This window comes from Hippoglossus hippoglossus, chromosome 13 (genome assembly GCF_009819705.1).
Source record: "Hippoglossus hippoglossus isolate fHipHip1 chromosome 13, fHipHip1.pri, whole genome shotgun sequence".
Taxonomy (NCBI): domain Eukaryota; kingdom Metazoa; phylum Chordata; class Actinopteri; order Pleuronectiformes; family Pleuronectidae; genus Hippoglossus; species Hippoglossus hippoglossus.
Window position 1 is genome coordinate 25,786,717 of NC_047163.1, and position 23,351 is coordinate 25,810,067.

The following is a 23,351-nucleotide window of genomic DNA, read 5'->3' on the forward strand; positions in this document are numbered from 1 at the left end:
TCGGCAGCAGGATTAGTGGTTTTGGGTTAATGCATTAATAATTCAATTCATGTGGAGGCATTGGTATGTGTTTATTGGATATTTTAAAATGTCTTTGAAGGTATATTTTTGTGTTATAATAATTTTGGATAGATTTGGAAGATGCACTAACAAAAACAATGAATGGTAAAAATATAAGAATCAGAGGCCAGAATGTCCGTATATTTGGTCCTAAGTTTTTTTTAATTTGTATTGAAAAAGTTTTTTTTAACATACATTCATTTGCTGATCATCAATAAACAGTAATAATAAAGGACAGATGAGACAGATGGGTTTGCTTTTAATTGTATCATCAAAATTGTTACAGTTCATCCTGTGTGGAATATAAATGTGTGAACTAAATTTAATGTAAATCCATCCAATAGTTTTTATTCCATTTCACCTAAAACCACTAATATCAATGTCAGGGTGGTGCTAGAGTAAAAAGCAGGGTAAAGTTATCAAGATTCATCCTCTGGGAATCATGAATGTAGGCACGACAATGTGTGCTTGACATAACAAAAACATTAAAAAAGGAAGGACTGTACATGAAAGCAGTTACACTCTATGCAGATGATGTAATATTCTACACTAATCTCCCTTTGTCTCCCCCTACTGTCTGCAGAGCGGTGGTGCACATCCAGGTCAACGATGTGAATGAGTTTGCTCCTGTGTTTCGGGAGCCCCAGTACCACGCCGCAGTGACAGAGGGCAAGATTTATGACAGCATCCTGCAGGTGGAGGCCACTGACCAGGACTGCTCTCCACAGTACAGCCAGATATGTAACTACCAGATCACCACAAGCGCCACGCCCTTCGCAATAGATCGCAATGGTGAGTAGAAGAGACGCCAAATATATGACAAGCATCCAAAGATATGTCACTTTCCACAAAGTCATTGTGCTATGTTACCTATATATTAACAGTCTATGACAATCAGTGCGTTACAAGTGTTATTTTGAAGTGGTGTCAGTTCATTCTTCAGGGCATCCACTTTCTGCTACATATTTCAAATCAAGTCAATCTTCCTCTGCTCTCCATATTATGTCGAGAAGCAAACAATAAGTGTGTTTAATAACACAGTGACACTTATGATCTGAAAATCTATAATACACACACACACACCTAGTCTAAACTAAACATGCATATACCTGCATACACATGCACACACATAAGCTAAACTTAATACTCTGACAGATGTGTAAATGTGTTCTTTGCTCTTTGCAAAGACAAAGTCAAGCGTTGCCCAGAGAGTCATCAGTCATCTCCAGAAATCAGATTACAGAAGTCTGGGATCATATAAACATAAAACATATTGATGCGAAGAAAATTCAGTGGGCACATATTTAATTGACTTCATTGTATTGCCACTTGCACGTAGTAATTTTGTTCTTGGACATTACTCCACAAACAAACACTGAATGTTTTTACTGACATAAATCTATTCCACAAAATCTATTCTGAGATGTGATCATCAAAATCGCTTTATTTATTCAATGGCCATTACTATTATTAAATTCTAATTTATAAATAGTCCATAGTTTATATTTTAGTTTTAACATCCCGTTAAGTAGCTGACACGTACACGAGTCTATTGACATTTTGAATCTGACCACTGTTAGGCTATTTAAATACAACTGGAGGACCACTGGCTCTTCTGAGACTTAAAAAATTCACATTTCCTTTTTTTTTTTTTTTGCTTAAGATACAAAAATGTAAGAGACATTACTGTTTACATTTTTGTTGTTGCCGACTGCCGAGCGTTGCCAACTGCTGGGGTGCTGTAATAAAAAGGGCTGACTTGATGAGGTCAGGGTAAAACTGGACTGTAAATGATACAGAGGAGAGGCTGCAGCCAAGGAGTTCTCTCTTCTCTCTTCTCTCTCCATTTGAGGGTCTCGCTTAGCTATTGACCGCTGTGGAAAAGGCTTTGAGAGCTCTTGAACTCAAGAGTACCTAAGGGAGAGAGGAGGAAGATGGAGGGAGGAAAGGAGGTGTGGGCTGTGAGAGCGAGTGTAAGTGCTCTGAGAGGATCATGGAGAGATACAAAACTGTAGCAGTGATAAACTATACAAAAGACTGGTGATATAATACATTTTTCCTATTGCCAATAAAAAGACAAAAATCAACAATGACTTGATCCTAATAACAATTATAGTTTATGTTTCCAATCCCTGACGTATCAGATTTTTCTGAGCTCATTCTTAAGTCAAAATATCAAACAATACAATGAACCACACTGTTGCACAGGGTGACATGTTGCTTCATTGCCATTAATACACACTATAGTTTATATGTCTCAGTCCTATTTACACCACTTTACTACCATAAATGTTCCATATTCCACCAAATGCGTATTTATTTACAGCTGAAGACTGCACTATTTCTTTTTGTTAAAAATTACAGTGCCCAGCTGTTACTGGACCTCTCTTACTATACGTTTAACTATGAATCTATTGATTTGAGTGTTATTTGTCAAGAATAACATCAGTAGGATGTTGGTCTTGGGGTAAAGTGCTGCATACATGTAAGTAAAGTATGAAATTATTGATAAACAGACTATAACCTTATCGCCTTTTGGTAATTACATTTTTTTTTGTGGACATCAAAAACATAACTATTTAGCCATGCTTGAGCAAAATGCTGACATCAGAAGGCTAACATGGTAGTTTTAATCTTTAGTAGGAAAAAGTTCTAGCGTACCATGTTCACCACCACCAATGTAAGCATACATTGCTAATTAAGAGCATAACAAGGGTTCTGGGGATGCCAGTTGCAGATATTTGGTAATAAACTGAATAAAGTCAAGTTAAATAAAAGTACTGTAATACATCCTGAGGGGCAACAAATTTAAATAGTTATTGAAACATTTCACTTCAAACTCTCTGTCAACCTCATGGTGGCACTAAAGCAGGAGTTAGAGGACCATCACAGTCAGTGGGATTAATCCTCTGAGGACCATTAATGTCTGCACAAACCTGGATGACAATTCACCCACTAGTAATTTCAGTCAAGACCTAAATGGTAAACCAACCAACACACCAACAATGCCACATCTATAGCCATGCAGCTAGAATGACTTATACATGTTTTGAAAAACGTATGCAAAGTCAAATCTTTGCACTGGATGACTCATTCCTAAGTTTCCATGACCATGGGCACTGCAGTTTATTTTGAATCAATCCCACACACACTATCTTGGTACTGTGAATAGTCACCAGAACACAGAATATGTAATAATCTGCGATTAACAATAGTTCATTTAAGTTTAACTATCAAACTAACCTCCTGATTAGCATTTATCAAAACCTACAAAACCCATTGGTTGTATGTAATTTCTGAACCTTATTTAAATACAACTAGAGATTTGTGACTTGTTAAACGTGTTCAGTCTTGAGGACGAACAGCAGAGGGTGGTTGCCACATGTGCCCCAGAAGGGGAAGGGTAGTTGGAAAGCAAACTAACAACACAAACGGACAAATTGTTGTTTCTTCATGTGATTTGTTATAACTACAAAAAAGAATAATGCCAGCATTGTCTGTTAAACAAAGACTGGTAGCCCTAACAGAGCTAGATAAGAAATGCTCCGGTAATCCTGGACAGTAATTATAAAGCAATGATGGAGGGAACTCACAAAGGCAGGTGCAGAGATTGGTTTGCATTTGTGTGTTTATGTTCCTCTGATAGAAGGGCAAATAGAGAGAGCAAGATGAAGGGGAAAGTAGTCATTTACTAGCTGGCCACCCTCGCCAGCAGTCACAGCACGCACAGCGTGCTGACACGGATAAGTTGATGTGGTAATTGAAGGAGCGGGAATAGGAACCTTCGTCATGCAGAAAGGTGTGAGTGTTTATACTGTGTGTGTGTGTGTGTGTGTGTGTGTGTGTGTGTGTGTGTGTGTGTGTGTGTGTGTGTGTGTGTGTGTGTGTGTGTTAGAAAAAGACAGAGAAGAGCCCAACAGATGAGGCAGCAAACAGTGAAATGAGATGAGGCTGCGAAACAGTGAGACAATGATGTGCATTGAGAGGCAATGGGACGTTTGGGAAGGAGAGAACAAGGAGGGAAAGAATTCTAAACAAGCTGAGAGGGAGATGGATGATGAGGAGGATGGGAGGACGAACAATGCCGTCCTCATATGAATTATATTTAATTGTCCCATTCACATACTCATATTCAAATTGACCCCATTATCAACATTCAGCTTCCTCCGCACCTGTCTCTCCACAATACAACAACCTTAACAAGCGCGTGTGGGCTGAGTTATCGCACAACAACTCATTCCAGCTATGTTTCAACTCTTAGCCAATGAGGCCCAATCGTGTCTCACGTCATGTCAAAGCTCTTCTCACTCCGCAGGGTTGTCAGTCATTCTCCCTCCCTATTCATCAAATATTAACCGACACATTATAGCATGAGAAAAGACGCCGTCTTGGGTGTGTCGCAGTTAAAGACGAGGGAGGAGACGTTCAGACAATGGACATGTACTGTAGATACATATACATTCAGATACATTAGTATATACAGGATAAAATCACATTTCACAAAGGTGGGCGGTTAAACTGTAATACCAAGATGAATTTTGTGGGCTCGATTTGTTTAGTCGCACAAATGGCTTATGTGAACTCCACCTACATGACATTATCTTTGACTTAACTTAAAAAAATACTACATTGCCCACAATACAACACAACCACAATGGGGGAGAGAGTTGGCGGGCACACAATCAATTTTTAAAATACAGCATTTATTGGCTTCAAAACAATAACACCATGCAGGTAAGAGGAGGACAAGTACCAGCTTCCTTCTTTTTTTTGGATTATGAAGCAACAGGGGTTTAATGGAAACATGAACACTAATCAAAGCACTTGTGTTAGATTGAGGCTACCTGTCATCCCAACCATGATGTCATTTGTTACAGTGATTCTATTAAGGCATCACAGTTAATTTGACAATGATATATCATGATGGGTTGGAATTAAAATGAAATCTAATTAAAATTAAATACCCATTATTCATGTAAGCAAACACACTCAAGCAACACAGTGTGCAGGCAGATCAGCAGCAGTACACAATCACTGTGTGTTCTCTATTCAGTCTCAAATGCACGAGGCCATTACAGTAGACACACACTTGAGCAGAACTGCTGCATTTACCCTCTTACTTTCCTCGATGCAGTCGAAAGTGCCTAACTTTCATACTTTGTGCAGTTTTCACTAAAGTCTAAAGTCATTTGAGTCAGTAAACAGGAGACAAGTACCTTTCTTCAAGTCCTCACCTGAAGTACAGCTCCATTAAGAGAGAATGTGAAAGATGAAAGTAGCAATGAATATGAAAAACTTGTCTGTTTCACATTGCCCATGGCTACAATAAAGAGAAACCAGTCTAGTTGTAAAAAAGCTTACACAGCCATTTTATGATTCCATAAAGTCCGTCTCCAAATCACTGACGACCGCGAAACTCGTCTGTTTCTCAGTTACAGATTTGTTTTTTGCATTTATAACCGAGTGACAGAGTTTCCCAGAAAACATTGTACTTTACACATTTATCACATTTTCTCAGCTACTCGTTTCACTGTACATAAGCTTTCTAAATTAATGGGTTCACTCGAAAAACATATAAAATATAGTAAACTCCCAGCTTAATCAATTTACAAATGAAAGATTCATGTAGAGCTTCACCACAAAACCTGTTTACTAGAAGATATATTTACTTTTGATAGAAGAAAAACTACAGGTGTAACTATGAAAATAACATGAACATTGGCTCTGTTTTATTCCAGGTCCCAGCAGGCCATGAGACTGAACCTGTTTAAACAATACCATGGGCTGTATTCATGAATTTATCTTACCTCTACATTTATCTTACCTCTACACATCCTCAGTGGACCTAAAAGTTCTTACAAAGTTCTGTAACTTAAATTGATTCAACACTGACAAGAGCCACTTTATAAAAGTACCTGAGAAAACTGGTAAGAGAGGGGGACTGAGGAAACAGACAGGTTGATTCCACACACAAGTATTTTACCAAGTGAGATGTTGGCGTGTCTGGCATCAAACACACTCTGCTTATTGATACTGAGGATTTTTTTACACTTGGCTGAACAAACTTCAACCTTTAATTATTCATTTTTCCTAAAGTTTCAATTCTACTGGGTAAACTAGTGAAGTCAGTGAAGTTAGACTCACTCATCCATGTATATATTACAGTTGGTGATTATGTAATGTAGCCTTCACTTAATGATCTGTCAAACATAAAACTTGAGGGTATTTGATTTGAAGCACATTTCTTATAGAGATTTAAATATTCCAACTTCATCAGCAGCGGACTGCATTTTCTCAGTGGATCAGTTTACACAAACATAATATTACAATATAATAATATTATGGTATCGTTTCAATTTGCTGGTCAGCTGCCATTTAAATATGTTTTTAAACAGTAGCTATTATTGGCTTTTCTCCAACTCCAGTCCAAATTGTGGTGATAATTAAGGGCTAGATATTTGATAACTGCCAAAAGCAGCAGAAGAATAATTTGTGCACTTTAGCAGGTAATTACAATAATGTTATCTAGCATTAATCCATAAACACATGGAGGTTCAGCCATCTGGTTTGAATCCATCTTCAATGCTTTGATGCATTTACAAAGTGCAAAAGGTTTACCCATAACTGCAACTGATTTATATTTGCTTTCCTTCTCCTGCAAAAACTTCATGTGCAGCGCTCTTATGCTTTTAACGCTGACTGTTAGTCCTGTTCTCTTCCAGCGTGTCTAGCGGTGACCCTAGAGCTTAAATTTCATTTCGGGAAAGATGATGAAGTGGCAGGGAGCCAAATCAGGGGATTGTGTTGGTGTGCCAACAACTTGCACCCATCCAACAAGCTGTGAGGGGCTGCATTGTCATGATGGAGCACCCAATTGCCATTGCACCACCGTTCAGGCCATTTGCACCAAATGTCTCTCCTCAGACACCTCAGAGCCGAGTAGCTCTGGACAGTCTAGATTGTCAGTCTAGGATTCACGGTGCATAACCCAACAAATGTCAAACACATTGCTCATGGACACACTACTGACCCGATGCTGCTCTCCTTCTCCCAGTGTACAACACCACTGTGGGCTCTTCCACTGTGAAGACTGCTGTTTGGTCTCTGTGTCATCGACATAGACCCTAACTCCTGTTGAAATCACAAATACAAACCGAAGAGCGCTGACAAAATGTAACATGGAATACTGACTCACCACAGTTGTCAGTCGCTCCTTAAGAAGCTAAATTCCTTGAAATCCCTTTCATGCTATTGTGACATATTGGAATGCTGTAAAAAGGGCCTAATGCTGCAAACAGGAACTATCTCATCTGTTTTTCTAACTGATGGTGAATCTTAGAGCACAGAAAATGAAGATTAAAAAAAAAATGGTTGCTTAGAGAAAGTAGGCCACACCAACAACAATTAAACTACTTCATCTCCTTCACCCCAACCACACAACAGGAAGACATTTTGTTCATTTATCCATTCTTGGGGGATTTGAAATCTTAAAAGGAGCACTAGAATTTATGGCTCTTGAGTACTCGTGTTTTTCTTGAGACAAAATTAAAGGACTGAAATTATTTAACATATTATTTTTTTTCCTTTGGGTTGAATTTGACCTTGAGTGACATTTTCTCCTCCATCAGGTAACATCCGCAACACCGAGAAGCTGAGCTATGACCGTCAGCAGCAGTACGAGATCCAGGTAACAGCCTGGGACTGCGGCCAGAAGAGGGCGCTGCAAAGCGTTCCCGTTCGCATTGATGTCAAGCCTGTCTGCAAACCCGGCTGGCAAGGTGGGCCTTCATCATTTCTGTGTGTGCGTTTGTGTGCCACGATTTCAGGAAGGTCTGACAGAGAATTGTTTAAACCTCCTGAAACGCAAATGCAATTATTTGTGTGTGATTACTTGAGTTTGTACAGTATGTGTGTGTCAGCATGGCTGTGTTGCACGGTGTGTGCACAGGGAAGGAGCTTGGGTAGTGAGCTGTGAGGAATCTATTTATGCTCATAGAAACACAGATGTGATTATTTGCATATTATTACTTTGGTGTGTGTGTGGTCATGCTTATCTCTGAATGTCTGGTACTTGCTGGAATCTGCAGACTGTGATTATCCGACTGTCTGAGTTTCTCCAGTCTCTTTACTTTCCTTTTTCCTCTCTTGGATTTCTTTGTTGCCTCACTCTTGTTTTTTTTCTGCTTTCCTTTTCCTTTCCATCATCATCTCTCTCTTTTCTTCCCTCCCTGAGGAATTGTCAACTTTAGCTGGTATGGTCAACAGCAATTTACTAAGAGCGGTGTGACTCAGCCAACACGGCTTTTAGCACATCAGAAGTCATGACAGCCTGAACAAGGCTCAGAGTAATGCAAAGAAAAGTGTTCACCCGGTTTTAAACAACACAAAGAGCCCTCGACGTAACTGTGGACGCAATCTGTCAGAGAGGGAAGCGGCACGTGATGAAGGACAAACTCACGCAGCGAACAGCTTCACCTAGAACCATGTACAACCTGTGCTTTACTGTCATGAGGGCATAGGTTTGTGTGCTGGCTTTGTTTGGCATGTGGCCATTTCACGCTCCACAGGACATACTGTTAGCAAGCAAGGTGATAAATAGAAATATATCAGGACCCTGGCAGCAGCTCAGTGGCAGCAAGTAAACCTTAAAAAAGGTCAAGTTGTTTGGCTCGTTTTAAATTTCCAATCTGTATTTTCTCTGAACAAGTGACAACATATGCCTGTAGTTTAACGTAAACTTAACTTTTCTGATCTTCCTCAGGAATCTTCGGTGACAAGGTCAGGATCTTAAAACAAGACAGAAAAAAGCTAAATCATTTCATTTTGCATCAAGAAAATAAATGATTCAAGGAACATCTTGAAACTTTTAACATTAGTCTTGTTTAAATCATTTCTTGAGATGGGTGATTTTTGCAGTGCAGTCGCAGCTCTACAAGTCCGGCGACTGATTTTAAAATCCAAAAGAATTAAGGTCACCAAATCAACCAGTCTAAAAAAATGAGTACAACAGTCAATATGTACTCCTACATATTGATCTCAAAATGAATACAAGTAAGAAGTGCAAATTCACTGGGGCAGCACTTGGCAGCACGCTGTGGAGTGCTTTTTGTGCCAAGGGGGTAAAGCCACAAGCAAGGATGATGGCAAGTTTAATTACATGCTTCATGGTTTACTGTAAAAGGTTGCAGATATTGTCAAAACACATGAGAGAAGGCTACACGTGAAAGACTTTTGCATAACATACAGACACAGTCCTAGCTGCACAGTTGTTCCAAAATTGGGGCCATGTCTCATATCGAAACACTTTACACATGCAGAGGCTTCAAAAAGTCTTTACACCCTGTCACGTTTTACACATCAGTGACAAAGTGAAACATGTTTTTAGAAGTTTTCTTAACAAATGTATCAAATTCAAAACAGCGGCTGAGAGGCACCCTCAGTAACATGATACTGCCACCACCATGCGTAGGTGTAATGTGTTAAGTCTCCTGCATGCTCTACTCAGCTGCCAACACTTGAATGTCCCTGTTGTTGAGCCGGACAATCGTCTTAATGTGTGATGGGCAAATTTCATGTCATGTCTGAAACAACGTTAGGTGCTCTTTATAAAGGGTTAAGTGTTTCTCTCTTTAGAGGAGAAATTATTTTTCCTCATGCTTTCTGATTCATTGGCAAACTCCAACCCTGCTGTCACTCGCCTTTTACTCAAAGTGGTCTCTGTCTAGCCACACTACCATAAACGCCTGATTGATGGAATGCTGCTGAGATGGTCGTCCTTCCGAAAGGTTCTCCCTTGTCTACAGAGGACATATGAAGGACTGTTAGACTGGCTGCTGGGTTCTCGGTCACCTCCCTGACAGAGGTCCTTCTCCCCATCAGGTTCCAAACGTCTTCCATTTCACAATCATTGAGGCGGCTGTGCTCCTGGGGAACGCTCAAAGCTTTTGAAGTGGTTTCGTACCCTTGCACTGATCTGTGCCTCACAGCTATGCCGAGGTCTACAGAGAGTTCCTTGGACTTCATGTCTTTTTGTCCAGAAAGGCAATGCCAATTGTGGGACCTTACATACACAGTCCAATTATAGACATACCCCACGGATGCACCTGACCACAAAATAGAGTGACACAGCCAAGGGTCTGAATGTGCTATGCTAAATGTTAAATTTTATTCTCACACTTTTAAAGTGGGCCCTCCGGTGAGAATCCCCCTCTGGTTAGTAGTTCTACCTTAAAACTGCAGTAAACAGATTCAAACAGCCGGAGTTTATGATGTCACAAACCTAAGAAACTAATCCTGTGAACTTTTGGGTGGGGCTCAGTCGCTGGAAATAGCTCCTCAACAGCAGGTAAGCTGTGAGGGTGAGGAGACATGGAGCTGGGCTGGGGGGATATTAGCATATTCATAGATCCTAGTCGCAAAATGAGGAAGGAAGTTATAGAGTTACTTTTTAAGCCGTTTTAAGGCCATGAGGGTTTTTTTCATCACAAACCTTTTGAATATTTAATTTGGAGGAACAGAAGAGTTGGAATAAGCTACTAGAGAGGGACTTAAATAGATTTGCAAAATATCTCAAAACTAAATCTAAAAAGAAAATCATATTCCTCCCAAATCATAGACATGAACATACACACAAGTGTAAATAATGGAATGAGTGGACCGAGGGAAGATAAGAGACAGAGTAAGAAGACTTCTGTAGAGCCTCTTCTTTTCACCTGGTGTTGGTTATCTGTTGTATTTGGCATAACATCTAGTTCCTAATACATCAGTTAATCGTGACCAGTTTTATTTGGTCAATCGTACTGCCCCGAGCCCTGAGACAAACGTTAAAAAACGAAAGATACAGGTTTCTGTTTCACAGTTTCATTTAAGTTTATATGTTCATGCATTGGTATCTTTCAATTTACATTAACTGTATTAATCTCTAAACCTTCACCAAATTACGTGCGGGTCTGACTACTTTTTGTCATTGTCAGATATTAGTCTTTGATTTTCAATAAATTTGCAAAACTATCTAAAAGCATGCTTTCCGTCTGACATTGTGGGTTATTGAATGTAGATTGATGAGCAAAATCTTCAGTTTAATCCACTGACACAATTGAATGGAAAACGGGATCTGAATAGTCTGTGAAGCCCCTCGATGCTGTTCGTCTGGGCATATACATTTCAGCACAGCACTCATACATTACCAGAGGGTTGTCATTGGTGTACAGGGTGACATCGCTAGGCTCCCGGTGATTATCCTGTCTTTGAAGTCTGTTTACAATATTTTTTCTGAGTGCATTTTTCACGTTAGGATTTTCAGCACAAGATTATAGTGAGAAGATGCACACACACACTCACATAAGCATGGAGACACTCTTTCCTGATGAGAGTCATCCCTGTGAGCATTATTTGGCAGCAGAGATGAAAGGGGGGATGGAAGGGGAGAAGTAAATGCCATGGCCACAGATCAGGGGATATTTAATAGGGCTAGTGGTTGTTGAATTAAAGGCAGGCTTGTGTCGACAGGCTACTGTGGGAATGTCAGAGATGAGCACACACACACTCACACACACACTTAAAAGATGGGTTTTCTGTCGGTAGAAAAACAGTAATCTGTCTGTTCAAATTAGCTATGGTCTCTGGTTTGGGACTGCAGGGTTCAGCTGTGTGTCTGTCCTGACTTATCACACGTCCTCACTCAACTGGTGGAAACTCTGATGGGTAGTGCCTTTATACACACACACACACACACACACACACACACACACACACACACACACACACACACACACACACACACACACACACACACACACACACACACACACACACACATTTTCGGACAGTGCCGATAATTACGTCATTGCATGATGGTATATATTGCTTGGTTACTGACTCGGCTGTACACTACTTTTCATGATGCATTGTGGGAAACAGTGAGTGTTCAAAAAAATTCTCTGAACATTCGGACAGCAATACAAGATGGCGAACGCCATGTTAAGGTGTTTTCTTCACCATATCAGCATTTTCTTTTCTTCTAACTTACCTACCTCTTACTTTATTGTTAACTCTGCCTAGCCTACACACACTGTTAGGATTTGTCTCTACTTGTTACTTCTGAACATGCAGTATGTTCTTTTACATGTCTTCTAATGTACATAGCCTGGATGTTTCTGTTCTTCCACGCTACACAGCCAGGCAACACAGCCAGGTGTTATTTCGTTTCTAGCTTGTGTCTTAGTAGGGTTCACTTACTTGTTCCACAGCCATCTTGATGCCTTCTCTGCAGTATCTGTAATCGTCCTGATGCTTCAATTCCTGTGGAGTCCCGTAATGCCAAACAGCTTAAAGGCCACGTGTGAGGAGAGAGCTGATGAAACTCTTGCAGCGAGCCTCAGTGGTCACATATTGTGCATGCTGTCTTCAGCTCTGGTTTTTGCCCACCAGGTCAGCAGACCGGACTTTCTCCCAGAGGCCTCCTCCATCCCATCTCGTGGAGGACAGTCAATTAAAGCAGGAGCATTTGCTTTGCTGTTTCAGCCACAGGACCATGTCAATCTTCAGCTGTCATTACCAAGTGTCAGCAAGACGCCCACTTGATAATCTTCAGTACAAAGTCAGTTATCACCGTCATTGGGTATAGTTATGTTGCTACTGACAATCCCTGTGTAGATGGCGCCTGTTAGTGCACCTCGTCCTTATGCCACTGGGAGCCTATAAGGCCTTCAGACAGCAACTCAGGATATGTTCCATATGCGCTCACAACTTGAACACACTGGTGTTTCTGGGCTAGGAAAGACAAGGTAACCTGACTGGATTGGGTATTTGATCCATGGTGGTTCAGCATTCTAGAGCTCTGAAGTGTTCTGGCAGTCATAGGCTTGCTGGTTTGGAGTCCATGTGTCTTGTTGTTGCATTCCTGCCACCCTGCTGGCACACACGTCCTCCACCCCGATCTCGTCGAGGACACACGTGTGACACCTCTCTTTCCTTTGGTTCGCTTGTGGTGAGGTGTTGGAGTGCTGACAAACCGTGACCACACTGTTGCCACTCTTCTTACCAGCACATATCTCAATCTATTGCTTCATTGTTGAATGTGGAATATACAAATATATATATACAATTACACTAATTAAGAACTATTGTTGTGGCAGCTTTTGAAAACATGCAAATTACATCCCAGCTTTGGGATAATCAGATAGTGGAAGCCAACAATGCAAAAAGGCTCAAAACAAGAAACTCTATTTTAACTTGCTACTGCTTGTCCAAAGCAATTCAAAACTTTTCAATCTCTCAAAGTGAATCTCTTATCTTGTCTCTCCATCTTGCTCCTTCTCATTGGCCCCAGAGAAAATCATACACACGAACCTACACACCAGAGAAACTAATCATGGAATGAGTGGACAGAGGGAAGATAAGTGACGTAGCAGGCTAGAGCTTCTTCTCTTCACCGGTTGAGATGTTATCTGTTTTATTTGGTTTATCACATAGTTTCTAGAACAGCAATGGAAAGTTGATGGTGACAGTTTTATCAGCCAATCTCAGCCACTTGTTTCTGTTTTCCTAATTCCTTTATTTAAAAAAATAGTCATTTGTATCTTTAAATTTACATTTAAGTGCATTAACCTCCAAACCTTAACCGTAAGTTGCTGAAGTTAGCTGCTGCATATCATCAGGGTCTTCTGGTGAGGCCTACAAAAATTAAACACTTTCATTTCATTTTATAGTTGTGCAATCTCTGAGCCCATCGGCTATTGTCTGATGACAAATTAGCTTCTGGGCACAACGGCCAATGTTTTGGGGCTTTCGAGTGATTACAGCAGATAACAGGGCCAAGGCTCTGGCTTCCGTTCACCGTACACCATTTACAGTCCAACTAGTTTCTTTTACATGAGTCAAATGTAATATAACACAAACAGTGATACTTTTTGTAAGTTTTTTAGACCCAGACAACATTTGGGCTTATCTCTACTAACAGCTATCTGTATATGAATGCAGATCAATTAAAAAGCCGGTAGCCGATGCGTTTTGGTCGAGGTGATCTGCCTCTTTTTCTCTCCACATGGTTTGTTTACCTGCAAGCAACGGAAGCCTGCTCAAACGAGAAAAGGCAAGGAGCTCCAGTAAGGAACCACCAGTGTCTGCAAACTGTTGAAAATACAATGTGCAGATAAAAAAAGTCTAACACAGGTCTTATCTAACGTTGGAAAAAATTGCATTCATGGTTTTCAGAAAATCAAATCAATGCTCCAGAGCCATATCAGAGGCAATTACTTTATTTTTCTCAGTAAATGTGAGGTAATCAGTAAAAATACAGGGTTCACATTTCAAAGTAATCCAACTGGGATAATCACTTCCATGTATGTGATTGGTTTGCACACCACCTTGTTTAATGCCAAGTTGAGCCTGGATATTTTTTTTTTATTGGACAAGAACACTGCCCTGCTGGATTTGCTCTGTTCAAGTAAACAAGAAGCCAACATTTTTACACTGGGTTAAAGTTGGCCTTAATGCAGCTTTACTGCTGTTGCAAACTGGACAACAGGAAATGCAAAATATTTTTAACCACGATCATTTATCAAAAACAGCACCGGTAATGGTGATTCTTTTTTAACAGCATATCCACAACCAACATGTTTCTCTTCTTCCTGATAAGACCTTGTCTGAGGCCCGTGTGAGTCACTGTCTCCATAAACTTAAGTTAATGGGTTTGTAGTGTGACGCTCGAAAGATGGGCATAGTAGATAGATAGAACCTCTTGTACCAAACTATTGAGCACAAGGTCACAGTTAGTCTGTTGTCTGTTGTCTGTCTACAATAAGCATCTCTCAGACACTGACACTCTACGCTCTTCACGAATAGACAGTCTGATGTCAAAGGTTGCAATGACCCTTACTAAGTTATTTCAATAAGAAATATGCAGAATTTATATAATACATTCGCTGAAATATGTACAATGTGTTAGACACATAAAGTAAAGTGAGCTGGAAATATGTGAGCCACCTGTGTTCTATGAACCAGACCGTTTGTGCTTTACAACTGTAAACAATGTGCTTAATGTCCCATTAAACCTGTCCCATTAAATGTGCTCTACTTACCTGTAAAATACAAGCCAGATCCATTTCTGTGTATGCCCTCTACTGTAGGTGGAGTCGTCGCACACACACACACACACACACACACACACACACACACACACACACAGTGTACACATATACATACATACATGTGTGTGTGTGTGTGTGTGTGTGTGTGTGTGTGTGTGTGTGTTTATATAATTGGAGCAATACCACATATATGTGTACATATAGGTGGGGTTTTTTTGATTATGAGAATTACATTAATAAGATATTTTGAAAGGCATACATCTATAAGTCTCACATCTTACAAAGCACAAAGCTCAGAGCAAAAAAACAAGCCCCAAGGTCAAAATTACTGCTTGCACAGCTCAGAGACAGGAGTGTGTGGAGGCACAGATCGGGGGGAAGACTACAAATACAAATTCTGCCACATTAAAGATTCATACGTCTAACAGTGGCCTTTATAATTCTCTGAGGAACAAGTGTGAAACAATCAGGAGTTTTCAGAGCCTTGGTAAGAGGTGACCAAGGACCCATGGTCACTCTGGCTGAGCTCCCTGGGATCCTTTGTTGAGATAGAAGAAACTTCCAACATTGTCTGTAATTTCCCTTCAGTATCTTTTTTTCCCTCTTTGATGAGGAATTTTCGAACATCCTCACACATTATATGCCACTATATATTAGTGTTAATTGTATATTACACATCCTATCTGTACAGGAGAATAGTGTCTGTCTAAATTCCCTTCTCTCTCTAAGCAGTACCCAGGTCAGGTTGTAGATAAAGGACCAACCAACAGAACATTGTAGTGTCTACGTTGAGGGGCTTTCATATCTAACTCCGATGCCTCAGACAGAGAGACACGTTCTGCTCACATTCTGCATTTTTGCCTCAATCCTAGCAAATACTATATTATTATCAATATTATTTTCAAATTTCTGCAATACAAGTTAATTATATTTGGCAAAACAAAAGTTGTCGGAGGCTCAAAACGACAGATTACATTGTGTTAGCAGGAAAGTTGGTGGAAAGATGAAAGCCAACCTCAGCGAGAAAATCTGAGATCAACACAGGGTCTCAGGCATTTTCTCTCTTTGAGGACAGGAGTTGCATTTTCTGCTTGACTCTCCAGTACGCCCTTCAAGTGTGTGTGTGCGTGTGTGTGTGCGTGTGTGTGTGTGTGGCAGCCAATGGTCCTGATCTCTGATAGGAGTAGGAAGAGGATGAATTAAAGAGGGGAAAAAGGAAAATAAATGGCTCGGCACTTCCTTTTCCCATTTCCTCTAACCTCCTCCTCCTCTCTCACTTGCTCTCTAATCTCACACTGTGGCTGTCTGCCTGCTGCTCCTGCTCTTTTCATCCCCTCTGGTTTCCCCTTATTACTCTCATTGTTTCCATTCTGTCCTATATGTGCCTATGTCTTGCTTTTTTTTTCTTACTCTGTACTCTTTATTTCCTCTTTTCTTTGTGGGGGTTGATTCTTTTCTTTACTTTTCTGTTCTGTTCCCTCTCATCTTGCCATCCGGCTTATCAGTTCACCCCTGTGCTTCTTTTGTTCTCTCCATCTGTCTCTCCTCTCTGATAGCGTGCACTAGTTTGAAGTGAGAATCCAGTATTCTACAGTGTAAATCACAGTCACCAGACTCTCCTCCAATACTCCTCTTTTCATTGACATCACAACTAAATGCCCATTTCCACAACCCCAAACCTGAATGTAATACTAACCTGAACTTTAAAACCAATCCTTGACCCTCAACCAGCCCTTTGAGAGCATTGTCCAAAAAGCCCTCCATTGTGAATTTTCTCTTGTCTCCTTCAACACATGGTTTACATTGACAGAAATGCATTGACTTTTTATTTCATCTGCATTAATATGCAGATAAGCCAAAATGTCATCTGGAAATAAAACAAAAGTATCACTGGTTGTGTTTCGTGTGGAGAAACGTTTGACTTTTAGCCTAGATATCCGGGGTCTACACTTGAAGCACCAAAAATTGGGGCCATGAGATTATGCGAAGGGTACCATTTTAACACTCTCCATGCCTGTCTGAGGGGATGCAATATTACTAATTGGTCAACAACTACACATAGGATTATGTAGTTGCTAGGAAGACTCCTGTTTATCCGAGTTGCTGATGTCTTTTGGGGAGTTTTCCCCCTGCACACTGGGACAATAGTGTACTGTCTCCACTGTCTCCCCTTCAACTTTGAAATATAACAAACTTGTTTTCCTCCATCCTTTATGGATTTGTAGGTCAGGATGTCTTTTTCTCCTCTCCACCATGAAGACATGCCTGGCCTCAGACCCATTACAGACTTTAAAGTGGGGACATTCAGTTTGTTTATGGACCCAAGGTGTCGCCTTTCTTCTCTTCCACAATTAAACCATCACATTGATGTAAAATAGTGACGAAACCAACCCATTCCCCAGGACGGACCAGCTTTTATCACCTAAGAGAGATTTACGATAGCCAACTGGACACAAGGCAAATGGAAGCAAACAAGCACAAATCTCCACAGAATGAAAATGAGTTTCAATAAGACATCATGTCTGATTAATACTGTGGTGCTTCTCCAGGGAGGCTAACATCAAAGAGAACCGAACTCATCACCAGAGATTGAATTTTCATAGACAGCTCACTCACACTCAAGCTAATGTTCCTGCCTCTTCCTCTTAACACTCATATATCACACAATCCTGAAGCCACGCAACACGAGATTCCTCCTCTTTGAATAACATGGATTAGCTGTTCCACTAGTTGGGAATATAGATCACATTACTCAGCATATGTTGTCATGTAAATTTATTAAAATCCCTAGATTTCTATCCCATAAAATGCTCCATATGTGAAATGTGCTATGTCACCATAATGCCAGCATCACTCCCATTTTATGTTTTTACCTGATGATAAGGTGGAATAAAGGGTATACACATATATGGGTATTCCCTACATATATGCACGAAACACACACACGCACACACACACACACACACACACACACACACACACACACACACACACACACACACACACACACACACACACACACAAAGCCTAGAGTCAAATACACAATACATACCAGCACACACGTTTATATTGCTACATTCCTCCGCCCTTGTCTGTTTCCTTCACAGTGCCACTTCAGTGTCAAGGTGACATTGAGCAAACAAAGACACAGCCAGAGAGGGAGTAAGAGATGGATAAAACAGAAGGGAACTGAATTACACCTGGAGGAAAGGTTTTGGTGAAGGGAACGACTGGTGCTGCAATCATAAAGCTGAAGTTGAGATGTCATTTCACCAATCAATCTAAAGTTATATTGCATTTTGACCTTCAGGCTACAACCTTTGGGTATGTACTAAAGAGGATGATGCTGGAAAGCCTCCCTGTGAGGAGAGCAGACCCTGAGGCAGACATGCTGCAGGGATTAAATAGTATATCCCAACCAGCCCTGGATTCCCTCAGGATCCCCCATGAGGAGATAGAGGACATGGATGTCTTGAGTAGTCCACTTAGCCTGCTGCCACAGTGAAAATAAAGACGTTGAAAAGGGAAGCACCTTTTTTGGCTCTTTTTTACAGTTTCAGTGTCTTCACTTTAAACAGCCAGGATTAAACTGTCATTTTCACTCAATCCTCATAGGCAGCAAAAGAATTAGACTCACTCTGGACATGAAATTGTGGGGGTTTGGGAGGCTTCCTGCAGAATTCTGCAGAATGAGAAATTGTGTAATTTCATTATCCTATAAATCATCCCATTAAAAACTGTAAAAGACCATTTTAACAGAAGTTTGTTTCTATCTGCTCAGCGCAGGTTTGCTCACAGAGTAGAGTTCCTGCACTATGGACAGATCTCAAACTTATGTTGTGACATTTGAAATGTTATGGTAAATGATACTCATCATATCTATATTGTTTCTAAACTTGTTTTAAAGAGACAACATTTTATAACTATTCAAAGAGGACACTGGCCATTTTGCTATGTTTTCAGAAGATTTGTTGAATATAAAAAACAATGTTAAGATTACTTAAAAGCTGCAGTACTCAAAATTGTATATTAATCTGTGTAATGTGTGAATGGTCACTCACAGTGATGATCCCAGCATAGAAAGAACAATCAGTGTGGTAAGAACTACCTAAAATGACAGAAACTATCTTGAGAAAAATGTATTTGATGGACACTTGATGGTTTATTACCTATACTTCAGCAAGTCACCAGGGGGCGATAAGGTTGATTTGGCCTCACTTTTGGGGAGCTGCTCTGTCAGACATCTTTATATACAGTCTCAACCAGTCGCAGCACAAAGTTATCATCTAATGTGTGAAAAGAATGAAGTAACGAAGCAAGCTAAAGACCGAAGTTAAAAGAAGAGCTAACACTGAACACTAATGTTGCTCCATGTCTGCTACATGTGTACACAGGCCATTGTTTGATAACGCACTCCCTCTATAAGCATTGTCAACAGATGATATGTTGCTGTTTTTGCTGAGCTTTGTTGCATCCAAGTGGCCAAATAATCAATTATTGTAGGTTTAAGTTGAGTCAGAGTGATTTGCTTTTGACTGTTGTGATTTCAAACACACCGTGACACAGTGTTTTCTTGGCTAGTTGACGAGTGATTGATCCCCAGCCATGTCCTTATTGAAAACCTTCAGACTCAAGCCAACAAGGTGATAAAAATCATTACATATAGGACCCATATCAAAAGTCACTGATGTGTAGATTACCACTTGAAAACAGTGCAGATCCCCCCCCCTATCTAGACGCATAACATCATGCTTGCATCGTGGAACATGCCACCATTTTGTTCGACAACATTCAAGAAGAAAAAGTTCTCCTCGATGGCACAAAGAGCATGTGTGAGAGCATTTAAATGAGTGCCTTCGTGGCCTGTTGGAAAAGAGAGAAGGAGGGATGGAAGGAAAAAAGAGGAGGAACCAGAGAGATGGCGCTCTCTGAAGGGGAGTGAGATAGACGAGGACATGGAGAGGAAAAGGGAAGGAATGGAAAAGAGGAGAGGAAAGGAGATCTCTTTTAAATGGAAATTGGCTCCCCCGCTGATGGCTGGGACGGGTAATGACGACCCCCCTGACTACTGAACTTGGTGTCAGCATTTTTATATGGCGCGTGCATGCACACACAAACACACACACACACACACACACACACACACACACACACACACACACACACACACACACAAACTATTAACACAATCATCCACACTTCTACGAACACATTTAATAGCACGCAAGAACTCACTGATGACACACACACAAACACAGAGCAGGAGAGGAACTCCTCAACATCCCCCAGAGATGGGGAACAGCGTGAAAGTGTGATGATGCATCATTTTCTTAAGCACCTCCATCCATCTTTCTTCCCTCTCTCTGCTTTTCACACTCCTCCGTTGAAGGAAGATGCTGCAAACTCAACTCAGCTATACTGTTTTTCTGTAGATGTACAGCAGTTGACTACATATGCTTACACACTGTACCTGAGTTTGGGCTACAAACATAGTACACCCGATCTGTCTATTCTCCATTTATGTCTGTTGATGAGACTGTCAGAGTCGAAACATTTTAAGATTTTATATTCTAAACAACATGTGATGATAAGTGGTCCCTGTTGTAACATTTGGACCAGGATCTTTCAGAAACCTGGGGCCATGCACAGGTGCTGATGAGGTACAACTTACTAGTTTCAGCAGATGAGTCGGACTCCATCTCCAACTGTGAGCCTCTCTGCACTTGAGAATGAATCAAACTGAAGCAGCAACTGCAAGTAGTGCAGATGCCCTGAATCAAGCTCAAACTAGACCAAGTAGAGTAAACCACATACTGTATGTCCAGCTCTTATCTCTGTCTTTCTGTCAGTCTGTGTGTGGAGTGCATATCTCTAAAACCCTTAATCGCCTTCACACTTGGCGTGTGTAAGGATCCAAGGAAGTGCAGTGTTGAATTTGGTGCCATTTGGACATGTGATTCGTTCAGAATAAATCAGTGACCAGCGCTCTGTAGCAGCAGTGGCTGCATGGACTCATCAGTGTAAGTGATGTTGTTGATCTTGGCAACAGCATGTTCACTGTGTCCCTGACAGCTGTAAAAACAACTGATTCTGTCAGGGTTCGGCTTCACTGAACTTTAAATAAACAGGTGAACGCTGCATGGCGTCAGAACTCTGTGAAGTCCTGCAGCCGGTCTTTACTTGCTGTAGATCACTGTTACAGTTTGAGAAAGTCAACTGCAACCAGTATTACCACAGCCCATTCCTCACAGGCAGGTTTAGAACAGGCACTGCTCTAGTTGAAAAGTAAAACAGACACGTATGACATTCTGTATCTGTCCCTCTGGATCAGCCACCAAGTTTGGTGCAAATCAATTCAGTAGTTTCTGCATGATCCTGCTGACAAGTAAACACACACTCAAAGGTTAATCGTAACCTTTTGGATGGAGGTAAATAATAAAGTTCTCTGAATTATATCACAGTAGCGTTAAAGGCTCCAGTATTCATCCCCTTCTGTTGGATAAATAGCATACAAGGGTTCGTGGAAAGTTCAGTACAATTACACAGAGAAGTCATGGTTTGATTAGAGGTGTTAAACACATTAAATCGTGGCTATAAAATCTAGTGTACAGTATAACAGAAGCTTCCTAATAGGTTGGCCTTATGTATTAGTGTTCATATCTCACTGATAATGTACAGTACTAACATGTGGATTCTATATTTACACTGAGGACAATTACTCAAGGTAAGTCTTAGATTATAATACATCAGCATTAACATATTCATCTTTTCATATGCAGGTTGCAACCAAGTGTAAAAAACCTGTTCATGCGCGCTCACACATACATATGAAAATGTGTTGTTTTTTTTGTCATGATCCAGTGAGGAGTTTGTACGTGTACACTGGAGAACCAGCTCCACAAGGTCGTTTTCATGTCTGCCTCACTTCCTCACTCTTCCTCTGCCTCTTGTCTTTCTAGCATATTCACAGAGAAAAGAACTCTTGGGCTTCACTGTGTGAGTTCTGCTCAGTGAACTGCTGGCAAGCACACAACTCAATAGAGACCAAATAGCTGCCTATTAAACCTACACTGCTTGTAAGACAGCTGGGCTTTAGTGCAAGTCTGTGTTCTGAGTTATTGTGCCTGTGCATCAGCAGTGAGCATAAATGTGTATAGTGTGTGTGTGTGTGTGTGTGTGTGTGCGTGCGGGTGTGTGTGTGTGTGTGTGCGGGTGTGTACGTGTGTGTGTGTAGTGAATGCATTTGCAGTTCTCTCTGCAGGCATGAGAATCACAAAGTACAAGTGCTTTTTTTGTGTAATTTTTTCGGGATGTAAACTCTCGATGTGCGCATGTGTTCCTCCTGTTTGTGTTGTCAGGGAATTCAGGAGCTCGTGCTGCACCTGTGAGAGACAGCATCACCAGCAGCAGTGTCCTACAGAGACATTTGGATACGAATACATTATTTAGCAGAAACACAAATGCAGCTCAGCTCAGGAACCTCTGCTTCATACATGAGAGCAGGCCTCCCAAAAAACAAACCTTGTATGACTGCTCAGCGTGATGTACACATACAGACACTTTACCACTGAGACAATGCAGAACATATCCAAACCTGTCTATCAAATAAGTCTTATTTAAAAATTGAATAATTCTGCAGAACAATGTACTGCTTACAAACCAGCGGTATATAGAAATGTAGAAATGTAGAATGTGACATATCACAGGTGAACTCACATTATGATCACTTTTATCATCATGACATTTTGACCATGGTCACAATGGTATCAAATGCTACATTATATTGTGTAAGAAAATTAAATACTATACAAAATACTATTGGGAAGCCCAAAGGCAAGAGAGAAGATTATATTTCAGAATTTGATTTTCCAAGTCTCAAGTGATTATTATGATGAGGTGTTTATGAATCAAGAAAAGGATTATTTGCCGAAGTTCTTTTAACTATACAGGTGAAAACTACATTTTTGTGTAATATTCATTCCGGCCGCAAGAGGCTGAAGCGCATTACTGATGACTGATTCGGCCGGATGATATTTAATTTATCTTTTTAAACTACTGCTGTACTGTGTGGTATAAAGTTACTGAATGTGACATTACTTTCATTTAATGCAATGTCTAATTTTTTCTAGAATTTAGTCGGTACTGATCTGCCATCAGAATTAGCTATTATGATGTTAGTCGTTAGGCTTCTAAGTGGCAAGT

The 23,351-nt window shown here is 40.6% G+C and overlaps 1 protein-coding gene across 1 annotated transcript in view; it reads left to right on the plus strand.

Moving 5' to 3' along the window:
• LOC117772727 (calsyntenin-2-like) overlaps positions 1–23,351 on the plus strand; it is a 257,015-nt gene that overhangs the window by 164,906 nt on the left and 68,758 nt on the right. The window contains exons 4-5 of the mRNA XM_034604094.1: positions 644–852; positions 7,689–7,838. Coding sequence (XP_034459985.1) covers positions 644–852; positions 7,689–7,838 — 359 coding nt within the window. The remainder of the gene's footprint in view (positions 1–643; positions 853–7,688; positions 7,839–23,351) is intronic.